General features: G+C 38.3%; 3 protein-coding genes across 4 annotated transcripts; 2 read left to right on the forward strand and 1 right to left on the reverse strand.

The window, feature by feature from the left end:
- Positions 1-11,516: 11,516 nt before the first annotated feature.
- On the forward strand, positions 11,517-14,516 carry LOC130986710 (uncharacterized). 2 transcript variants are annotated; one of them, XM_057910188.1, is made up of 7 exons: positions 11,517-11,893; positions 12,404-12,521; positions 12,946-13,000; positions 13,122-13,260; positions 13,394-13,538; positions 13,621-13,709; positions 14,128-14,516. In XM_057910188.1, exons 1-5 carry the CDS (start codon positions 11,711-11,713, stop codon positions 13,496-13,498), a joined length of 600 nt encoding a protein of 199 aa, XP_057766171.1. In that variant the 5' UTR covers positions 11,517-11,710; the 3' UTR covers positions 13,499-13,538; positions 13,621-13,709; positions 14,128-14,516. The 2 variants fall into 2 exon arrangements, with proteins under 2 accessions (XP_057766171.1, XP_057766172.1); XM_057910189.1 differs by having other exon boundaries at positions 13,644-13,709.
- A 652-nt stretch (positions 14,517-15,168) lies between these two features.
- Positions 15,169-16,732, forward strand: LOC130986712 (thioredoxin H1). Its single transcript, XM_057910191.1, has 3 exons — positions 15,169-15,431; positions 16,270-16,392; positions 16,473-16,732. The coding sequence occupies exons 1-3, from the start codon at positions 15,336-15,338 to the stop codon at positions 16,617-16,619; spliced, it is 366 nt and encodes a 121-aa protein (XP_057766174.1). The 5' UTR covers positions 15,169-15,335; the 3' UTR covers positions 16,620-16,732.
- Positions 16,733-16,765: 33 nt separating this feature from the next.
- Positions 16,766-22,201, reverse strand: LOC130986711 (beta-galactosidase 3). Its single transcript, XM_057910190.1, has 19 exons — positions 21,538-22,201; positions 21,320-21,415; positions 21,110-21,222; positions 20,892-20,958; positions 20,701-20,793; positions 20,388-20,531; positions 20,080-20,168; positions 19,879-19,984; positions 19,683-19,770; positions 19,410-19,528; positions 19,167-19,331; positions 18,886-19,064; positions 18,681-18,790; positions 18,454-18,563; positions 18,129-18,239; positions 17,942-18,055; positions 17,668-17,870; positions 17,250-17,586; positions 16,766-17,166 (listed from the first exon to the last, which is right to left on the reverse strand). The coding sequence occupies exons 1-19, from the start codon at positions 21,706-21,708 to the stop codon at positions 17,047-17,049; spliced, it is 2,535 nt and encodes an 844-aa protein (XP_057766173.1). The 5' UTR covers positions 21,709-22,201; the 3' UTR covers positions 16,766-17,046.
- Between the last annotated feature and the right edge of the window lie 510 nt (positions 22,202-22,711).

The following is a 22,711-nucleotide window of genomic DNA, read 5'->3' on the forward strand; positions in this document are numbered from 1 at the left end:
TTAGGGCCTTAAGTGGCCAATAAGCCCATTAATTCATTTCATTAAATATTAATCATATATATATCTATTTAATTAGGAATAAAATCCCATTTAATAAAATAGAAAATATAATTGAATATTTAATTCATGAATTTACACGTGGCATGATTTAATTCGACGACAATTTAATTGTCTACACCTATCTCTCATCAAGCCATATCTGAAGCCCCTCCCTTTAATGATATTCCACGCACGTTTCATAAGGAAACACTTATTCATCATGGAGAAAGAACGTATGCCCAGTCCACCTTCCTCTTTGATCGCACAAACTCTTGCCCAAGCAACCGTATGAGAAGGCCGCTTACAAACATCACCAGTCCAGATGAAGTTCCTGCATTTAGCATCCAGGTCTTTAAGCAAAGATCTCGGCCACCGGTATATCATCATAGAGTGCGTCAAAGAACTCTGGATCACCAACTTAACTAAACAGACCCTCCCTGCCATGGAAAGTTTCATGCCTTTCCAGCGTGAAAATTTATTCACAATTTTATCATGGATAGGCCTCAAAATATTAGCACGAACCCTCCCAACAAAAAGAGGGACGCCTAAATATGTAAACGGCAGAGACCCCTTCTTGAAATCCATAATCCGTCCCACCGCGCGCCGAAGATGATTAGAAACTTTATCTGAGAAATAAACATATGACTTGGAAGCATTGTAACTTTGCCCAGACAGAGAACCATAAAAGGACAAAATATTCTGAATGGTAGTAGCATTGCCAGCGGAAGCCTTGCAGAACACTAAGATGTCATCCGCATAAAGTAAGTGAGTTGGAAAGATGCTGCCACGTGTCATTGTCATAGGAACCAGATGCCTTGAGGCAACACAATTACTGAAGAGAGCACCAAGCACCTCTTCCGCAATGGCAAACAGAATAGGTGAAAGAGGATCTCCTTGTCTAACGCCTCTAGAGCAGGGAAAGTATCCATGGGACTGTCCGTTATACAAAATAGAAAGCCTAGCCGATTGGAGAAGAACACCAATCCAACGAATAAATTTCTCATCATAACCACTTACTTTTAAAACTTTCAACAGGAAATCCCAACGTAGGGTGTCGAAGACCTTAGAAATATCAATTTTACAGGCCATATTTCTGCCTCCCCCAGTTCGCCGCATACAATTGACCCCTTCAGACCCGAGCATAATACAATCATGTATATTCCTTCCGCTGATAAAACCAAATTGATTACCAGAAACAAAAGTAGCAGCTACCACACTCAGCCGGGAAGCCAGGATTTTCGAGATGATTTTATAAAAGAAAGTTGATAACACGATAGGTCTTAAGTCTCCAACAGAATCCACCGTGTCTTTCTTAGGTAGGAGCACCATAATGCTGGAATTACAACCATGCGGAAGATACATCTTCTCAAAGAAAGCGCGCACCGCTTTCCAAACATCGTTCCTAATAATCGGCCAGCAAGACTGAAAGAACTTGCCAGTGAAACCATCAGGTCCAGGAGAACTCGAAGCATCCATACTGAAAACCGCCGCAGTGATTTCATCCTCGTCCAGGATCTTGGTCAGGAGCGCATTATGAAAATCATCAATCATAGGATCAATAGAAGCCTCAATAGCCGTGATATCAACCTCATCCTGGCTATTCTCATGAAAGAGCTGCGAAAAATAATGCACAATATGATTGCTAATAATAGTTTGGTCGTATTCAACCGAGCCATCAATAGTCAAGTGTGAAATCAAATGCGGCTTCCGTTTATATTGCATCATCCTGTGGAAGAAGGCGGTATTTCGATCTCCATCCTGCAGCCAGGAAACCCGACTCTTTTGCTGCAGCAAGCTGTGCTTTCTGGAAAGCGTAGAATTAATCCTCGCTTGAGCAGTAACTTCTTTATCAAAGAGATCCTCCGAATACCCATACTCTGCAATCAGCTGCTGAACCTCCAAGAGCTCTTTGTTAGACTCGGCCAAAACGTTGTCCACATGACCAAAAACGTGTTTGTTCCAAACTTTCAGCGCACTCCGGAGACGTTTCAGCTTAGCCATGACAACATAAATAGGGCAGCTGCAGTCGACCTGTTGTTGCCACGATTGCTCCACCATATCCTGGAAACCATCATGCAGAGTCCACATATGTAGAAATTTAAAGAACCTACTATTACTCCTCACATTCTTTTCACAATGAAGCACCAGAGGCGAATGATCAGAAGTATTCCGGGGCAGAGCTTGTGTATAAACCGTATCCCACCTGTCCGCGAAATCTTCAGAAAAAAGAGCACGATCAATGGTGGATTCAATATGAGAAAGCATGAATCTGCGACCCGACCACGTGAATTTCAAACCAACAGAAGAAGGCTCGATGAAACCCGTGGCTTCAATGAAATCCCTGAAATCCCTGCAAGAAATGGCACTAGGAAAACAATCACTACTCCTCTCATGTGCGCCCTTTACCGCATTAAAATCTCCAATGAAAACCGAAGGACCAGAGATGTGATTCAGAAGGTCTAGCCATAACTGTCTTCTATCCAAGTAATTATTAGCACCGTGAATAATGGCCATCTTGAAAGAATCATTCTTCCACAAGCAATGTAAAATCACCGCCTGCTCCGAAGAAAGGAGAACAATAACCACCATGTCAGGATGTGCAAAGCACCAAATGTTGGGACGTTTGGAGATTCTCGCATTTTGGTGACACGGGATCACATTAAGAGAATTCCAATAAGAAGACGGAATTTTAGAAAACTTAGTTTTGGGCTCAAGAAGACCAATAACCATAGGAGAAAAAGAGCGACAATGCTCTTTGAGGATCAGTTTAGACTCGTCCGTGAGCCCTCGGACGTTCCAAACTAAAAAGTTCATCGAAATTAGAAAGGAGTCGTGGATTGGGCCTCAGCCCTTTCCACTTCCGAAGCAAATAAAATTAATAAATGAGTTTCGATTAATACCGAATCGAGTTCGATTAACGTTTCAATAATTTGATTTGGTATCAATAAGAGATTTGGAACTTCTTTCATTTTTCGATTAACTCGATAATTTTGTTTTTTTATTAACCCCGTAGCTGAATTGAGTTAATTGTATAACCGAATTCTTATATATAATATATACTGTATAATTTCTAAACCTCTAATTCCCAGGGCCAGTTTGATTTCATTGTTATGGTTGTATTACTTCCTTTACTGGGTTAAAAATCATGTTTGATTTCCAAGTAAATAAAACAAGCAAGCCCATGAAAAGGGTCAGGCCCGGCGCTAAATCCTGGTTTTCTCAAGGAAACACAACCGATGCTGCCCCCTGGTTAGCTAATATGGGGTATTAAGTTAAAAAAAAAAAATCACGACTTTACCCCCAAAATTAGATTTAAAATTTTTATATTCTTCTATCTGCCGCTCATATGCTCTAGTGAGGAAAAATATTTGAAGATTACAGGGAGAACGCCTCCGCGACTTTCATCAGTTCTGTCATCGAAGCGCTGGTATTGTGTTTGAGTCTCCCAATTGTTATTTTCAATTTGTTATTTTTTATCTACAACTACAGATTTCAATTTGTTCTTTTTGATTTTTTGTGAATGATATAGCTTTAACCGGTGCTTGCTTTTGTCTGGAAAGGTTTGATACTCACCAGAATATACTATCGTCGAGTTGTATTCGCGCGGAGTTGACGTCGGGTGTGGCAAAATATATAAGGATCTGCGCAAGATTCAACCAGTTCTGTAAGCTTCCGATTTCTACATTTTTCTAAACAATTCGTTGTTCAACCAGTGCGCGATGATATACCTCAACGTCTTTGCCTTCTAGATGTTTGGGGAATTGTGGATTTGAATTTATTTCTGTGATTTGTGTTCTCGAATTTATTTCTATGATTTGAAGTTTCAGTTCCGCCAATATTTATATACACTGCGAAGTTTGGTTTTGAATATGTTGTTGTGATTCGTGGGATTGAATTTGTTGTTGTGTTGCTGCTGATATGAATTTCTTGATGTGTTACTGCTGAAATTGATGATCCAGTTCCGCCAATGTTGGCTCTACACTGTGAAATTGTTGATTTTGAATGGTAGATTTGTGAATTATATTTGGTTGTTTGTTGTTTGATCAGCCTCATGTCGCTTACACGGCTTAAGAATGCTTGTGTCTATATGGCCGTAGAGGAGATTTTACATGATCAGATGATGCAAATAGGTGTCGTACTTGAGGCTGTCGAAATGACAAAGTCTCGGAAGCGTAAGCGTAGGGAACTAGTGGTGCCGTATGGGATATTACATAGAATCCCAGATCAAGTAAAGCACCTTGACCGAATCATAGGTTTTAGCGATGTTGATTGTCTAATAAATTTACGGATGGATCGAAATACATTCGGTCGACTATGTCTGTTATTGAGGGACTTAGGTAGTTTGAGGGATGGTCGATTTGTGACTGTTGCAGAGCAAGTTACATTGTTTCTTTCCATTCTTGCTCACCACAAAAAAAATCGAGTAGTAAGATTTGATTTTTGGATAAGTGGGCAGACAGTTTCCATGTCATTTTGTTGGTGAAACCCACAGCAGTGCAGGAGGATTCAACCGATTCGCGCTAGAAATGGTTTAAAGTACGTGACATATCATTTGAGCAAACTGTGGACTTTATATGCTTTGCCAGAGCCGGCCCTTTCATTAGGCCAAAGGGGCAATGGCCTAGGGCCCCCAAATTTTAGGGGCCCCAAAAAATGTAAAGCCCAATATTATTATTGACCCAATTAAAAAAAAAATTATTTTTCCTACTTTTTCTAAGCCCAAAATAAACGTCACTAATCTCTCTCTCTTAATTCTTTTTTCTTTTCCCAATTCCCAGCAAGTTAATGTCTCTGATCTATCTCTCTCTCTTAATTCCTTTTTCTCTTCCAATTCCTAATTCTTTTTTCTTTCCCAATTCCCAGCAAGTTAATGTCCCTGATCTCTCTCTCTCTCTCTCTCTTAATTCTTTTTTCTCTTCCATAATTCTTTTTTCTCTTCCAATTCCCAACAAACTAACGTCTCTCTCTCTCATTTCTTTTTTTCCCCAATGTCTCTCTCTCTCTGAATTGATAGAAGACTGAGTGCTCTGCTCTCTCTCAAGACTCTCATTCTCTCTCTCATTCTAACTCTATCTTATTCTTAATTCTCTCTATTTGCTTGTGAATTTCAATTTGATTATCTCATTATCTGCTCAAAATGCTAGGAGATCTAAATTTGTTTCTATAATTATTTGATCATTGTTTTCTAATTTATTGCACTTTATAGTTAATGCTACACGATGCTACAACTTCTCGAACCTTCATCTTTTAAGGGGCCCTTTTTTTTCCTTTTCGCCTAGGGCCCCCGGAATGTCAGGGCCGGCCCTGTGCTTTGCGCTGTTTATTCATATAAATTTTCGTATGTATGTTGTCTATAGGGTTGTTTAGGTGCTCTTGATGGTACATATATCAATGTCATGGTGTCGAATAGTGATAAACCGAGATACCGAACCAGGAAGGGCCAGATTTCAACTAATACTCTTGCAGTTTGTGACAAAAATATGAAGTTTGTATACGTATTGCCGGGGTGGGAGGGGTCAGCCGCAGATGCTCGCATCTTGCGCGATGCTCTGAATCGTCCTCATGGATTGAAGGTCCCTAGGGGTAAGTATTTTTCTACATGGCATGTAAATTTGCCCGTTATGTAATCTGTTTCTATTGCCTAACCTCAAGAAGTTGATGGTTTTTTGAAGGGACATACTATCTTGTGGATAATGGGTATGCCAATTCCGAGGGGTTCTTGGCGCCATATAAAGGGGTTTCAAATAATGGGGACCGAACATGGAGGAATTGTTCAATCTACGCCACACAAGAGCTCGAAATGTCATTGAGCGATGCATCTCGTTGACTGCCTCCATCAAATCCTTAGCTTGTTCCCCGGTCGCTCAGTCTTTCTCGAACACCTCTTTCCAATCATCGAGCATCGGCCATGGCTTGAATCTCATCAACCTTGCATTGGGATCTTTCTGCATGACAAAAGTTACGAACCACAAATAAGAAGGATAAGGGAAACTATTTCAAAATGCTTATACAAATGGTGAAGAATACCTTCACTATTTCCTCCCACATTTCATTTGAGCAATCAATCATGTGATCATCATTGGTATTAAACCCAAACCCACAGCGTCCTAACATCGCCGTCAAGCTGTAGTAATTTTTTTCCACGCACATATCTTCGAGTTTATATGCGGGGTTCCTTTGAGGTCAGTTTCTGGAAACGCAGCCTTCATCGCCTCCTCGAGTTTAGTTAGATATCCTGCTCTGAACCCGTTGTCCGACTTCCAGCCTTGAACAACCAACTCCTTCAACGAATTGATCAGTATTTATTTCTCCCTAACGGTCCAACTCCTCCGTGTCTTATCCGTCTTATTTACACGGGCTCGCCCTAGTTCAAAATTGCCTGATTTGGGAATGAAGCAGAACAATATAATACAAATGCAAGCAGGAAGCAGACGAATCATATGACCAATAATAATACGACAGTTCGCTTTCAGAAGCCATCTCAAATGCAAAAAAATCAAAGCAACGAAGGATAAAAATAGTGCACTTCAAATCTAAAGGCATTCTCAAGTGCAAAAAAGCAAAGCAATATTTCTATAACCCTCAAATGTAAGAATCAAAAAAGCAAAGCAATAACGTTTAACTCCAAATAAGAATCATTCTCAAATGTAAGCAAACAATGCAATATAAATATAACCCTCAAATGAAATACTTCATTCTTCGACTAGGGGATATAAATAATCCCTCGTCGACGACTTTCAAATATAGCACTCAAATGCAGATAATAACGTTTAATTTCGAATAAGAATCATTCAATGAAATATTCAAGCAAATAGCTAGTACAATTGATTGAAGAACAACAAATCTCGCACAGCCATGACAGTATATATCTTGCGTCGACAACATTCAAATATAACCCTCAAATGCATATCATAACATTTAACTTCAAATAAATACTCAAGCAAATAGCAAAAACATTTTATTGAAGAACAAAAAATCTCGCAAAGAAACTATGAAACAAAATCAACGATAGGAGAATACGAACCTTGTTGCGCCGAAGCCATTGCAAAAGACTCTCTCCAAGTGATTCAACTCCAACAGGTTTTGAGATCAACACGAACTTGGAACGTGCAAATGTGAAGATTGAAGATTTCTTCGACGAGAGGATATAAATAATACTGCGATTTGCATGTCGTTTCAGTTTCTCAGCGGGAAATTATTCACAAGGACACGCCTGGTATTACGAAATATTTGGGAGGATACAACGGCCATTTTGTATGTTAAACCTGACACTACTAATGTGTTAGGTCCTGAGGGTCTCGAATAGGTGTATGGGGGGGAATACACCTATAGACTATTTTTGTCAAGATCTCAATACAGAGATCAAAAGCGAAACTACAAACACAAACTCAGACACATGTTTACTGAAAAGAGCTTTGACCAAAACAGGGTTGACAACTGATACTGAAAGACTCTTCAGTAAGGAGTTATAAGTTAAGTCACAAGAACTTAACTGATGCACGTAAGGCTTCAGTCGAGTTTGATAAACAGAGATGTTATAAATCTCACTGACTATCAGAGGACAAATCAGTCAGACAGATAACACACGCAGCGGAAAACTTTTATTTCGCAATAGCCTTTTGGGTTAAGCACGTTGTTAGTCTTAAGTTTCTCTTTGCAATTAATCAGTTTTCAGTTGAAGAGAGGAAGAGCACAAGTAAGAAATTAAATACTGAAAGCTGTAAATAACACAGAGATTTTTACGTGGTTCGAAAAACACTTCCTACATCCACGGTCGGTTGATTAGACCAACAACTTCACTCTGCAAGTGCTTGCGGGTGCACTGCAAACCGATGCTCGTGCTTACGGGTGCACAGCAAACCAAAACGTGCTTGCGGGTGCACACAACCGAAACAACTGAAGATCCAATCTTCAGTACCAACACACATTGTTGGATTTCTCACTCCTAGCACGAACTGGCACTAGGACCTCACGGAGACAGAGTACCTTCCTGAACTCCTTTGCAACTCAAACACTCAATTCTATCGGTCGAATGGAGGTTTGAAATCTTGCCAACTGAACTTCAAAGAACAAGTTCTTTGGAGTTAGTTTGACCTAGGCTTTGGATAAACAAGGTTTGCCTAAGGTCTAAGAGAATTTATGTAATCAGCAGTGACTGATTTTTGGCTTTGGGATTCTCTTCTTCGATTCAAGCTTTGAGAATTTGAGCTTTGGCTGAGAAGCAATTTTGTCAGAGCTTCAGCTTATGTTGTTGAATCGATGAAGATTGAAGTGATCCTCGAGCGCTATTTATAAGAGAAGTCTTGAATAGATCCGTTGGCGGAGAAGGTCTTCAAGATGTCTTCCGTTAGAGAGTAATTTGAATTTGGGCTGAGGCTTCAATCTTCGAGGTTCCTTGTTTAGTGAGAACGGCTATGTTGAAGAGCATGAGATGCGACGTCTCTGATAAAGTAGTCACCAAAATAGGAATGACCTCTGCAAAGAAAAGACGATCCTGAGATCTCTGCATTTAATGCGGCTGTACTTCTGGAGTTTGTGGCTTCCTTTGAACGTTGGAGGTTCAGTCCGAGTAAGAATGTTTAACTGATACTTGACTTTAGTATCAGTCCGCTGATTCCACGTGGCTCGCATTAAGTAATCAGTTCAAGACTGATTCTTCGACTATTGCTTCAGTCGGTAACTTCAGTCCTTCATTCTTCAGTCTTCAGTCTTCAGAACAGCAACTAAACTAGAGAAAGAACTCTAACACTTGAGTTCGAGCAGTTCTAGTCTATTACAAATGAAACCTATGGATTTTGGTATCATCAAAACAAGGATTAAGATATTCCATAAAGTTCCCAACATAATGGATATCAAACTCTTCGAAGCCCATAACAAAGGTTTTAACATGATAAACCAAACACAAGGCCCATTAATAGAAACAGACGAAGTCATGTTACTTTAAGCTGGGTTCGCTTAAGTGGGCTTAACCCAACTAACAAATCAAACACAGCCTAACTCACTAAGATCATTAGTACTGGAGGGAGCGGACGTCAGTGCGCACCCCCCTCGCCCCCATACCGCACCCCCCCTTCCACGTTCGATCGTCCCCCCACTCCCAGTGCGAAAATGTGTTTGGTTGGGCGCGTGCTTCGCATGGTCCAATCACAAAATATGCCCGATTAAAAAAAAATGAAATAGTAAAAAATTGAAAATTTAAAGCAGATTTTAATTTCCCCCCTCAAACTAGCCGTTCTACGGCATTCTTTAATTTTTCATTTTTTTAAATTTATTTTGTTTCACTTTTATTTCTATAAATACTACACTCTTTAAATAAATCTTGATGAGTTGGCATTTTCTCCCAAATCCAACGCGACCTCACGGACGACATCATCTTGGGTAGGGACACCTCCCAAATGAATCTCAGCAAGTTGGCGTTTTACTTAAAGAAGGTGGAGTAAATCAAACGTCTCAATGATCTTTAAATTTTTAGATTATTTTTAAGATTTTTTAATTTTAATTAATTTAAGATTTTATTATAATGCAATTTAAATTTTCAATTAATGTAGGGTTAGTTTTTAATTTAAATGAAATTTATGTTGTTAAATTTAATATTAATTTGAATCGAAAATAATATTAAAAATAAAAAAATAAAATAAAAAACAAAATTAAATTGTTAAGAAAAAGATTCTACCATTTAAGAGTCCACCTACCACTTTACGACATATGCTCTAACGTACCAACACAACAATCCCACGGGGATCCTTTGTCCCAGCATGTAGTGTGTACCACTCTTAATTTCTTTATTTTATAATTATTTTTTATAAAAATAAAAATTATTATTATATTATGAAGTCTAATTAATATTTATCACTAAAAATTAAAATTTAAAAAATTATATATCCTAACTTTGAATTAATAAATCCAAATAATCTATTATTAATTCAAATAAATATAAAAAAAATATGGGTTAATAGCCGGAAAATACACGAACTTTCACGAAATTTGCAAATTACACATGAGCTTCAAAAATAGTCTCAGAATACATGACCTTTTAATTTTGTTGCAATTTGCACATGGCGGAAGTTCCGACCACTCTTATGTTTGACCGGCGATTACGTGGCATTACGCGTGACATTTTTTACACGGTGGCAAGCCACATGTTCAAAACGACGTCGTTTCGATGTTTGTGTTTCATTTTAAACAAAGTCTGATTTTAATCAACGCCGCCGCCTCCTCCTTTTTCCCCAGCGGCCCTCTTCCTTCTTTCCCGGCGAAGGACGTTGCCTCCTCCTTCGCTCTCTCTCGTCCACCACGGACCGCGTGGTTGTCATCCACGACTCGCTGATGTCGTCCGTCGTCCAAGACGTCGCCTCCATACCTGACACCGAGTCCTACACTTGCCACAACATCTCAGCTTTCTCCATCTTCTTGTATTTTAGCGAGGGCTTAGAAATTCCATTTCCGATCAATGAAGAGTTGCAGAAGCTAGCGATTCCCTCTCTTGAAGATTGCTTCTCGCCATAATTCATGGAATTCATCGTCTCCGAGCAGAAATACATCGATCTCGACTCCGGCATCATCTTCAACACCTACAGAGAAATCGAAGGTGAATTCTTAAATTCAATCGAAAAAATCTCCGGATTACACGGGGAGATGTAGAGGTTGGTTGCGGCGACATTGGGATTGCACGGGGCGGTGGAGTTGCTGGCGAAGATCTAAGGCTCGGTGGGGTATTTGGGGATTTGGGGGTTTTGCAAACTTGGTAGATCTATGGTAAACTGAGAAGTTCGTGGCGTGGTGGTGGAAAGCGGTGGCTGGCCTGAGGGGTGGTGGCGGAACCCGGTGGATGGAGGTGGTCGGCGTCCCGGCGAGCCTCAAATTGCGGCCCTCGCGAGTCTCTCCACCACCAATACCAAACCCCCGGCGACCTTCTCCGACCCACAGATTTACAGCGGCCCTGCGAATTTACAGATTTGCGCCGCCTCCAGTCCATCGGAACGTCGTTTGAGCCGCCGATTTCCTTGCCGCGCTAGTCGTCGAAGCGTCGTTTGAGGAAATCGGAGGAAGAAGGTGCAGACGACGGGAAGAGGTCTTGGGATTTTTACCCTTTTTGTTTGTTTGTTTTTTTTAATTTATACTCACTCAAAACGACGTCGTTTTGAATGCCGGTGAGTCCACGTCTGGAAATTTCGGTGCCACGTCAACACTGATCAAGGTGGTGGTTAACGCGTGTGCAAATTGCAACAAAATTAAAAAGACATGTATTCTGAGGCTATTTTTGAAGCTCAGTGTGCAATTTGCAAATTTCGTGAAAATTCGTGTATTTTTCGGCTATTAACCCAAAAAATAATTATAAATTTTAATTGAATAAGTGAACCTTTGTTAATTATTTTTATATTATATTAAAGCATAATAAATTAAAATTGAATAATAAATAATTAAAAATTTATAAAGAAATTAAGAGTGGTACATATACTACATTTTGGGACGGAGGATCCCATTTGCTCAATTTCGCTATGTGTTAACCGAACTCGAATGGCTAGACTAGACACACTCAATATATACAAACTACAGCACAAATTAGTGCTACAGCTGCAGAACGACGACGACTCCACCGATCAGTCTCTACAATTTGGCCCTAGATTTGTTCCCGAATATATTTCGGTTTCGGCGTTGAGCTGAATCGGAGATGGAGGAATCGGTTACTATAAAAGGTCGATACAAATACGTACACGATGTGAAGATTGGCTCGCCCGAAGCAATTGACGTTCACCACATCTTCATCGCGAGAAGCGGCGCAGATTTTCTCCCTCTCTGTTCGTATGCTCTTTGGTTTGCGGCTGCTTGCTTTCTGATTTTCACGTTATTGCAGGTATTTTGTTTTATTTGTTATTTTTATGTGGCAATATGCAAATTGTAACCGTAGTAGTAGTAGTTATTCAGGGATCCAGATTCGGCTATAATTTTGATGAGATTTGAGCATCTTATGGGTTTAGTATTTTCTCATCTTTAAAGTATTCTACAGAGCTTAGCAACCTGAAATGTAAACCTGCTGTTTTGTGTGATCTCATTGTAGTATGTAAGGTTTGTTTATCTCTCTAGAAGCTTGATTGCTGTGATTTTGGTAGTCAGGCAAAATTTAGGTGTGTTTGAAATGCGTGATTAGTAAGACATGGAAAGGGGAGGAATTAGTGTATTATGCTAAATTTTGAGATGCGCAAACATGTTGTGGAATCACTTAACTGTGTATTTTCGTAGTGAATGATACACTGCTTCTTTTAATATCACTCATCACATTTGGCCATTCTTACTGTATCCTTACTCTCTCTATGTACATATATATATGTATCTAGAAACTTTATTTGTTCCATATGATATGTAGAAAACGACGACTGTCTACGATCTATTGATGCTGGACAAGCCTTTTGCTATCATCATTTCGAGTTTTGTTGTAGCTGGTTTCCTCATAAGGCAAATTGTTAGAAAGCAAGTTGAGAAAGGTGAGGAGCTCAGAAACTGGGGACTTTCGTGTGCCAAAAAATCTGTAAATGCGTTTTTCTTTCTCCCTTGAAATGTTGATTGTTTGGTGCTTTCTTGTCCTCGTAACTCTGAACCTAAATGTTTTATTTGGAACACAGCTGTCTCGTTGATTTATATATATATATATACTGTGTATGACTGTTGTCCTTGTATGCAGGATCCAGTCCTACTTTTGTATTCAGTCATGCTATTATTTTTCCAATGGTCAAAACTGTTACTGTTAGACTAAACTTTGATCAGTTTGTCCAGTAATGTGGTATATAACTATATATAGAGTATGTTTTCAAGGGGAAGAGTTATAAGTAATTAAAACAGAATGGGAATGTGATAGACATCAGATTTCAGTCTTTACATCTCATAATTTTGGTTGTTTCTGGGTAGCAGAATCTGTTATCATTTTGCCAGCTTTTGGGATTCAGCTTGAGACAGTTTACAGAAGGTATTATTTTGAAGAATGTCTTAGTTTTCTATACCAGACCCCTCTCTCCCAAATCATGAGGTAGTTGGGTTCGTGTTTCCTCTGTCTCTGTGATGTTGACTTGTTAATTTGTCCAAACCAGTGGGAAAACAGTACACCAATTTGTTCCAATTGACAAGATCTTGAAACCTGTTCTCAATGAATGTGTGACCCCAGTAACTTGCTACTGGAGTCTTTCTCTGATTATACGTGGAGAGAATGAATTGTTGCTGGTATTCAAGGTAGAGAAGCATCTATTTCCTGAACTGTTTAACCTCTGAACTTGAAGAATTAAGTAGTCTTTTGCTACTTATCAATAGATGAGTAACTTTGTTTCTGACATTGCATCTTTGCTTCATTTGATTTCAATTCTAGGGATTATATCCTCCAGTCACAATGTTAGTTCCAATTTGGAAGGCTCTGTGTGCAGCCATTGATGACAAAGAATGGGCTGACACGCCTTCATATTGTGACACATGATGATGCAAGGAGTCGGAAGAAAATATTTTCTAGTCTAGAGGTATTTTTCCATTTTCATTAACTTATTCGTCAACTATTTCCTTGAATCTTTGAGAAGAATGCACTTATGAACATGCCAACAGTCTGGCCTTTCTCATATTTGAAGAGCTTGGAGCATAATGCCTGGATTTCAGACACAAGCACTTCAATGTTCCATGAAGACTTTCTGATGGTGAGAATATTTTTTCTATGTGCTTATCATATGGTAATTAGTAAAAATCCTTCTAATTTAGTCTTCAGACTACTTTACCTTGTAATTGCTTCTCCAGCATAAAGATTTAGATAGAACAAATATTCAGTTTCTTTGTTTTTATTTTGTTTGGTTATTTCAAGTCACCTCTAGTGGAAAGGGATCATTACTTTAAATGTAGAATCAAACCTTTTCAAGTAGTCAGATCATAAAAAGTCGACGATTAAGCTGCAACGGACATCAACTAGATGATTGCATTCAATTCAGTGACATGATATTATTCTCGTTTGTTTTGATTTAAAGATTAAAAGAGAATGATGGTTGATTATCCCTTTCATGAATCATGAGCAATGGATTTGTAATCAACTTCTTACAACTGATATTTTGACTTATTTTACAGGATGAAGATAGCAATGCTCTATTGGTTGAGAAAAAAAATCAAGCTCTTGGTCCTTGGTCTTCAGATTGAAGGCATCCAATCCAAATCCACACATTTGAAGTGCAACTACGACACGATGGAACATGTTTCGTAGCTGCTCCTAGATGATCAACTTTTGCTCTATGATGTTTTAGACCACGTGCAGGAAATCCCTGCTGTTGAATTAATATCCCTTTCAAATTTCTGGAGAAATTAGCACGTGTTACTGTTGTTTTATGTAGGATTTAGTACTTTAAGTGCGTGTGTTGCCAATTTCAACCGACAGCAGTATTGTTTTAGTTTTTGTAATGAACTGCATGTCAAGTTGAATTAAACCTTCTAGTAAATGTATTGCAGCTCGTTTGCTATTATATTTGAGATTAGGGCTAGCAATCTAAGCAGTCTATTTAGCATTTAGCTTGAGATTGATTGCTGAAAACCTTGATTGTTATCATATGATACAGAGTCGGCCACAAGGGATGAATCGAGTGAACTTGCCACTCAAATGTTACATCTATGAGTAGCCGTTGCTGGTAAATAATGTAAAAGAAATACTAAATCTCAAAGCAGTAGAAGTTTGATTAATATGATCACCATGAAAAAAAAAGGAACTAAATTTGAATACGAATACATTTCTTCTTTAACTTAGGAAAAAAATGTTTTAATCTATCATTTTTAACATGCCAGAGAGGATAAATCAACTACCACCTCGAGCTTTTGGGAAAGCAATTATAGTAAATCCCATATAACTGTACACAGTAAATTGAAATAATTATTCGTTTTCTAATATCGAAAACAAAATATTTTTCCTATATTATTATGGAATAAATAGACATATTTGAAATATATAGTTAAAAATAAATAAAAATTCCAGATCCTACTAGTTACAACATCAATACGATTAATTTATTCTTCTTTTTTTCACGTGTGCTAATTTTATTGTTTATATTTCTCGGAGATTATATTCTATTTGACGCCCTCGAAATAAGTTATTGTTATTTTTGTTGTGCATTGATTTGAGCATTTAATAGGAAAGAAAATCAAGATAAAAACAAATAAGTCCAGCTGGCATATATATGCGTGTATTCCTGTATATATAAATGCGCGCGGTACACACTGCACCAATGCATTAAAGCTAATAAGGAGTGTTTTCTTGTGTGATAAGTTTTGAGGGAGAGAGAGAAGAAGAAATGTCTGCGTCGGAATCTGAAGGACAGGTTATCGGCTGCCACACTGATGCTACCTGGAACGAGCAGCTTCAGAAGGCAAATGAAAACAAGAAGTTGGTATGTATCTCTATTTTGTTTTTTTGTTTTTTTTTTTCGATTTATGCGGTCTAGGTTTTTGCATGATTTGATTATTATGAATAATATCTGGTTCGACGATTTTTTTTTTCGTTTTGATTTTCGTCATCTTTGGAGATCTGTTGATTTGTTTGTTATTTTCAATTTTTAAGATCTGGTTTCAGTTTCAGTTTTTCACGTAACTGTGAAATTTATCAATTACGGATATATCTGATTTCGACTTTTTTTTTTAATGTGTAAATCGTAGTTTTGATTGTCAGAGTAGAAGAAGAAATTTGTTTCCGTATGACGTACCCGAGAGTTTATTATTTGATCTGTATTTTTTTGTCACAATATTTGCATGTCTGGGAATTGGGTGAAATATTAATAACTCGGTCGTGGTCCTCGCGGAGATTCGGACGTTGAATAGTGATTGTTTATTCGGAATCATCTGAACTGTGCCGAATGAAGCTAGCTTTTAGCTGGACTTTTTATCAAATTCTGGTAGCTTTTAGTCATTGTTAGATCTTTTCAATTATAAATTCTCATATAATTTGTTTCGCTTTCAAATGGAGGTGCAGTCAACCTTATTTTGGACATTTTTTTTTATCAAAATAATTTTTGAGTATTTGTTCTGACAGCTTTGGATTAATTTTGTTTGCTGTTTTCCGATATGGACTCATTCGATGTAACGAAGTACTTGAATCACACATTTCTCTGTTTATTCTTATGCATGCTTCCAAATGAAGTCATTATGGGCATCAAAGTATGCTTAAAATGCTTTTAATCAATAAAGAACTGATAATTTAGCCAAGTTCATCTCATATTCCCTTTAATGCAGGTAGTTGTGGACTTCACTGCTTCCTGGTGCGGACCCTGTCGGTTCATCGCTCCATTCTTTGCGGAGTTGGCCAAAAAGTTTCCTTCAGTGATGTTCCTCAAAGTGGATATCGATGAGTTGAAGGTATATCTATACGAACACTTATTCCATTCCTAACTCTCATGCTAGTGAAATATTGTTGTTTTGATGTTTTTTTTTGGCAGTCGGTTGCTAGTGACTGGGCAGTGGAGGCAATGCCAACCTTCATCTTCCTCAAGGAAGGGAAAATCTTGGACACGATTGTAGGAGCAAAGAAAGAAGAACTGCAACAGACTATTGCTAAGCACCTCAACACTGCTACTACTGCCTAGAAATATACTACTACTCAGTTGCTCAGCTAGACTTTCAGAACTTCTTATTTCTCTTGCAGACTTATAGTAATGTTGACATTTAATTCAATAAATGAATATGCTTTTGCTTGCTATGCCACCATCCTAATCTATTTTTCAGTCACAAATTTCCTATTTTCCACACTGGAATTTTATTCTTTTACTCTTAGATCACAAATAGCAGAATTCCTGGTTCACATTTCCCTTTCAAGAGGGGACAAATTTACCAGGGTTTGAGTTTTGGGGACTTGAACTTTTCAAGTCCCATAACTTCGAACTAACCTAAAGAAGTATAGAGAACCTATCTAGTGTTATGCAATCTGAATCGGGTGAATAATGACAGCAGCAGCAGCACACAGCATAACTAGATCCCTTTCATTCTTGTCTTTGTTTCTCTTTTGCTAGTATATTATTTCCGAGGGGAACATATTGCTTCAACTGAGAGACGCTTCAACACGTTGGGACATGGATCTTTCCCGAAGTTATCATTTGATATTGTCACTGAGCATCTTTGCTTCCCTATGCATTTCTGCAAGATTGGGAGAGATGAAATTGTTTATGTGAAGAACAAGTTTGGATTTCTCTGTTTAAGTTTTTTTTTTCGGACTGTACCTTCTCTAAGATGTCGTATGATGTGGGAGCATGACATGTTCCTTGTAGAAAGCTTCCACAGGTTCCCAAAGGAGTTCCAAAGCTGGCAAATTTGATGGAAGATATGGACTGTCCCAGATCACAGTGAAGGTGAACTTTGGGTTGGCGGAATACTTGTGTTTTACTGTTGCTTTCAGTTTGCCATCTCTTACTGTTTGGGTGATACTCAGCGACATCTGCACAAACTTTCGTCAGTGACCTCTTGACGAGAGTGATGCCTTTTGGGTCACCTCCAAGTTCTTCAAAAAGCACGAGGAGGTTCTGTGTCGGTTTTAGCCATGACCGTGGTAGATGATACCTGAATGCATAATTTCTGATTAGTAAAAATTTCAACTGACATTGTGCTCTAAGTTGATCTGTAGTATGAGTTTGTTAGTACCATCTCTGAGTTGGTTGCCCACAACCAAGTTGACACTTTGGAGGCTTATAAACACCCTTGTAACTACAGCTGTTGCAATCACCAGCAGCATACTCTGTCCAGTATCTTCCAAGACTCTCGCCGTTGACCCACAGTTCGCCTTTCCCCATGCTACCCATGTCTAAAGCAAGTGGCTCGTCTCCATCAGGTGTGTCGAAGTATGTCTGCAAAATAGAGTTTGAATACATGATATGATAATTTTGATTCTTTTTGTGAATTCTTTGTTGAGATGTACCTTATGCCATGCTAAAGGCTGATCTTTCTGTGCAATCAGTGAACCCTTTGTCCAGTCGACTGAAGAAACGCTATTTGGAGAGATGAGATTCATCTTTTCTCCCTTCAGCCCTACCTGCTTGAAAGGAATAGTTCATGAGAGTGTTTTCTTAATGAGATCTTTAGTTGCAAGAAACTGAGATGTAAACCTTGTATGTCCATTTAACCCATGACAAGTCCAATTTTCCCTTGTCGAGTCCATGCAATACAACAGGTGGCTGGACTCCGGTATCATATGTTTCAAAATGCCCACCAACATTCTGCAATGGAGAGAGATGCAGTCATGTGTGTGAGAGAGAGAGAAGTGAGATATTGTATCCAAAACTAAAATTTTGGGCACTCAATAGCAGATCAAACTTGATATGCTGAATCAGATGTAAAAAATTGATGAATTCAAAACTCAAGTAATGTCACAAGAACGTACGCAATTACAATGTAATAAGTATAATAATAAAGGGAGAATTTGGAACTAACTGGCAGTCCAACGGCGACACTGAGGAGACTAATCTTATTTGATCCAGCACGAAGATTGATTTCCCCTCGAAATGTGAATCTCCTCTTCTCCCTCGTCCCAAAAGCAGAAGCTGGAAAACATAACATAGTTAATGTGGCACCAAACATTAGCTATTACACAGAAAACACGACAAGCTATTGCGATATCTAGAGAATTGGCAATGCTGCCATAGACATAGACGGCCTACCAGAAAGCTCTCCATTCACAAAAACATGCAGTGTGTGACCAGCTGACTGAACGATAAGAGTGGGGCGCTCTCCACTGTGAAGAAAGGACTCTGACGAGCCAACATCAACGCTGAAAGAAAGAGAGGTAACATTTAACACGTTAACTAAATCACGAGGCCATAAATCCTGCAAAGATGAGACTTAATCAGCCAGATTTCAGCTCACCTGGTTGTGTACCAAAGATAATCACTAGCATCTCTAGTAACATTTATTTGTTCCAAGAGGCCGACTGCAGAAAATGTTGAGCTGTCGTCAGAAGAATATAAATCTTCATTATACGTTTCCCACGAAGACATTTTGCTGTTACTTGGCAGCATTTCAATTCCCGATGTTTGGACTCCAACCTGGTTCAGACAGCATATATAATTATTTCCAAATTCTAAATTTCCTCCAAATTTCAAGTGGACACAGGAGTTAATCCAGTAAAATTTGCTAAGATTACATACTTTGGCTGTGTTAAAGGCTACAGTCTTGCAATCGGGTAGGATGCTGATCGACCAAGGAGGCAGGCTATAATGCACGTTATTGAACATCACTTTTGCTGCAGAATTAGTATCATAATTTGCAAGAAAGGCTGCACAATCTCCCGATTCTGAAGAGTATACGTGAGCCTGGAAAAATGTTGAACTTTCAGGGGAAATTATCAAAAATTAGAACACATCAACGAACCGTAGAATAGTGGTAACAACCTGCTGAAGGTTTCCTAGTGAAGTCACAGTGAGGTCTGCTGAAACCAAAGCCTTCTCACATAATTTAACAGCTTTGTGCAGATCTTTAAGATGACCATACTTAGGTTGCCTGATCAAACCTATCATGTTAAAGAAGCACAGATCGAGTTCAGCATCATAAAAAAAAAAGTGTTTTGGCATCCACTAGTCGCCTGCTATGAAACAAGTGCTGCTTGCTTTTGGCAGCTTATAATGTTCCTAGGAAAGGAGGAGTTTCAAATCGATAAATGTTACCATATTCGTCAAGTGGAGCATCATAGTCATAGCTTGTAGTTATAAAAGGGCCTCCAGCAGAGCGACCAAAATTCGTGCCACCATGATACTGTTCAGCATAGTGAATTCAAATATTGCAATGTGGTAATTTTTCCAGAAAATCACGAACATTATATTTTGGTAATTTTCAAGAGAAATGGTAACCATCAGAAAATACCATGTAGTAGTTAACAAATGAGCCCCCATTTTGGATGAATTTAGCAACAGAAAATGCCAAATCTTTAACTGGCCTCTGGTAAATTGGACCACCGAATTCCGTAAACCTAATTATTGATTTAAGACAGAGATTAAAGGGGTGAATGCATTGACAGAGTACTCTAGAAATTCAGCAAGACAAAGAATAGGAAAAACTACCCACCAGCCACTCCAAGCCTCGGTCCAGATAGACGGTTTGTAAGGCTTGTTTGGGGAGAAAGCATCGCAATAGAACCCGTTGCATGTATTAATCTACAAACAACGGCACATAGCTTCAAAATTCAAATGTGTAATCCATTTGAAATCTTACAGACAAGTAATATTGTTATGTCTCGTGTAAGACTCTCTCACTTTGTTCTGTGTTCAACATAGGGTTCAGATAATAAGTATCCTCAATCAGATTCATGTAAACAGTATAACAAGAATGTAAAATAGTGAACGAAAAGCTAATCCTCATTCTTGAAAACTTACCACAGGATCTGGGGCGTCATCTTCCTTGCACATCACCCAAGGAACACCAGTATCCAATCCAACAGCCATCTTTGCAGCCCACGTTACATATTGATGACCTGGTTCGCCAAGTTGCTTCGCTTGTGATCCATACTCGTTCTCAATCTGTGCAACACTCTAGTTAGAACTCGGAAACACACTAGCCAAACTAGTTACAAAGTGCAAGTACTCAAATTCTAAAAGGTCATATGTTGTTCTATAATCATGCAGTAGAAGATTGATGAGTGGAAGATTGAGGCAGAAAACAGACACATTGAAGAGGTGAAAATCGAACCTGGGAGAGAATAATGGGGCCGCCCTGAGATTCATAAAGACTTTCGCTCTTCATCATGTCGACTACCTTCTTAGTGAAACCTTTCATTGCCATCTACCACAACAAGAAACCATCAAAACAGTATTACACACAGATTCTAACCAATAAACAAATTATTCCCATTCCAGTAATAGAATGCAAGGAATTAAAACCTTGAATGGCTCATTATCTGTCCTGAAGCTGATCCCTGGCACATATTTCAGCCAAACCGGAAATCCGCTGTCAGCATAAAACATTGTCAATGAAAAATCAATAGTTCTGCAACTAAGACCTGTTGAAAAAATGCTAAAATTTTGAAATTGTGTGCGTGATTGAATAGAGTGGTTGATTTTGACTGCAGATCTAAGCAAAAAGAAACTTCAGTTATTACCCAAAATTCCACTCTGCACAAACATAAGGCCCAATGCGAAGATGAGCATATAACCCTGCTTTTTGAACGGTTTTCACAAACCTCACCAGATCATATCTCCCTTCAAAGTTATACTGAAACACATATATAGCATTCACCAACACAAACCTTCAGCTCAAATTCAACAGAATAAAGTAGAAAAATCAACATTCATTAGAGAGAGAGAGGTACATTGCCAGGACTAGGCTCATGAGCATTCCAAAACACATAAGTCTCAATTACATCAAGACCTCCATCTTTAGCCTTGTTAATCAGATCTTCCCACATCTAAAACACAAGAAAAAGAACACATTTCACCAAACACATACTACCCTCAAACTATGCGTCAAGATCTTCCTTTCCATACAATAATTCAAGAAATTCACTAAAAAATAATCAGCTTTTAGTACCTCGGGAGTGCTTCTGGGATAATGTATAGAACCAGAAATGAGAATTCTTCTCTGCCCATTGATAATTAGGGCCTTTCTATCATAGGTAACACTGCATTTCACCAGCCTACATCCAAGAATCACCAACATGCACAACCCAAAAACCCACTTAGAAAATGAACTAATTCTCATATCTAATTCTCCGATCAACAACTTCCCCCCTCAAAATTGTATCTTTTTCTTCTCTCTCTGTATCTAAATTGCATGTATAACTGTACTACCTCTACCAGGGAATTACAGTATAAATCAAAAATCTTGGAAAATAATGAGTGTCTGTGTGTTGTGAGTGGTGAGCTAGTAGGAGTGTCAGAAAACCACAAAATTTCTGCTCGAGATTAGGACAAGAAGCAAGAATGGAATGAATGTGTGGTGGTGTGAATCTTATTTATACATACAATCTTTGTATGTACAGTTGTTGGAGCAGTAACTGAGCGAGCGAGCTCAAGTGCTCAACACTCGAAAAGGCAAAATTTTGTGGGATGAAAAAGTGTAAAAAGAAGGAATGTGAAAGTGAAAGTGACAAACAGAAGAAAAAGGGGGCACGCGACAGCTCGGATGAATCTAAAACTGGATTAAAGTTTAAACATTTGTTAATTCATCAATCAGATTTGCTATTGGTTAGTGTGAAGTTCTTGAGTTTATGCAATGCAAGTATTTATTAAGCGGTCGATTTCTGAACAGGAATTAGCTGTCATTTTAATTACAATAATTTCGTGCCGTATTTTTAATTCATTCTCTGAAATTCGACTTGAAATTGGTTGGAATTTTAAAACCTTTCTGTTACAATTTTATCAACTCAACAACTCATTCGAAAAGTGCTGCTTTGCTCTTTTAATTTTACTTAGCAGGAAGTTACGTGGGACACACACACACCTGTAAAACGGTATAAGTACTGAATTTTAAGTGAATAAAATTACCAATAAAATACTGATTTTTCATTCAATTTTTATTTTACATACAAACTTTGAACTGTGACGTGATAATTGCTAAATTTTTTATTTTATCTAATTTTGCTACTAAATTTCAAGCTAATATGGTGTGCCAATATTTAACGTGACGTATTTATTATTGCATGACAATTAGTTGACAAAATAATATTTTTTATTTAATTTCTTATCAATGAAAATAGAACAAA

This window comes from Salvia miltiorrhiza, chromosome 5 (assembly GCF_028751815.1).
Source record: "Salvia miltiorrhiza cultivar Shanhuang (shh) chromosome 5, IMPLAD_Smil_shh, whole genome shotgun sequence".
Taxonomy (NCBI): Eukaryota; Viridiplantae; Streptophyta; class Magnoliopsida; order Lamiales; family Lamiaceae; genus Salvia; species Salvia miltiorrhiza.

Coding starts and splice junctions, on each gene's coding strand:
- LOC130986711 (XM_057910190.1), bottom strand. CDS start 21,708: ATGAGAATTAGTTCATTTTCTAAGTGGGTTTTTGGGTTGTGCATGTTG. Junction 20,532..20,700: donor GCCCCATTATTCTCTCCCAG/GTTCGATTTTCA, acceptor AGTGTTGCACAG/ATTGAGAACGAGTATGGATC. Junction 17,587..17,667: donor GGGCAACCAACTCAGAGATG/GTACTAACAAAC, acceptor TTATGCATTCAG/GTATCATCTACCACGGTCAT.
- LOC130986710 (XM_057910188.1), top strand. CDS start 11,711: ATGGAGGAATCGGTTACTATAAAAGGTCGATACAAATACGTACACGAT. Junction 11,894..12,403: donor TGATTTTCACGTTATTGCAG/GTATTTTGTTTT, acceptor TATGATATGTAG/AAAACGACGACTGTCTACGA. Junction 13,001..13,121: donor CTTGAGACAGTTTACAGAAG/GTATTATTTTGA, acceptor TGTCCAAACCAG/TGGGAAAACAGTACACCAAT.
- LOC130986712 (XM_057910191.1), top strand. CDS start 15,336: ATGTCTGCGTCGGAATCTGAAGGACAGGTTATCGGCTGCCACACTGAT. Junction 15,432..16,269: donor CAAATGAAAACAAGAAGTTG/GTATGTATCTCT, acceptor CCTTTAATGCAG/GTAGTTGTGGACTTCACTGC. Junction 16,393..16,472: donor TGGATATCGATGAGTTGAAG/GTATATCTATAC, acceptor TTTTTTTGGCAG/TCGGTTGCTAGTGACTGGGC.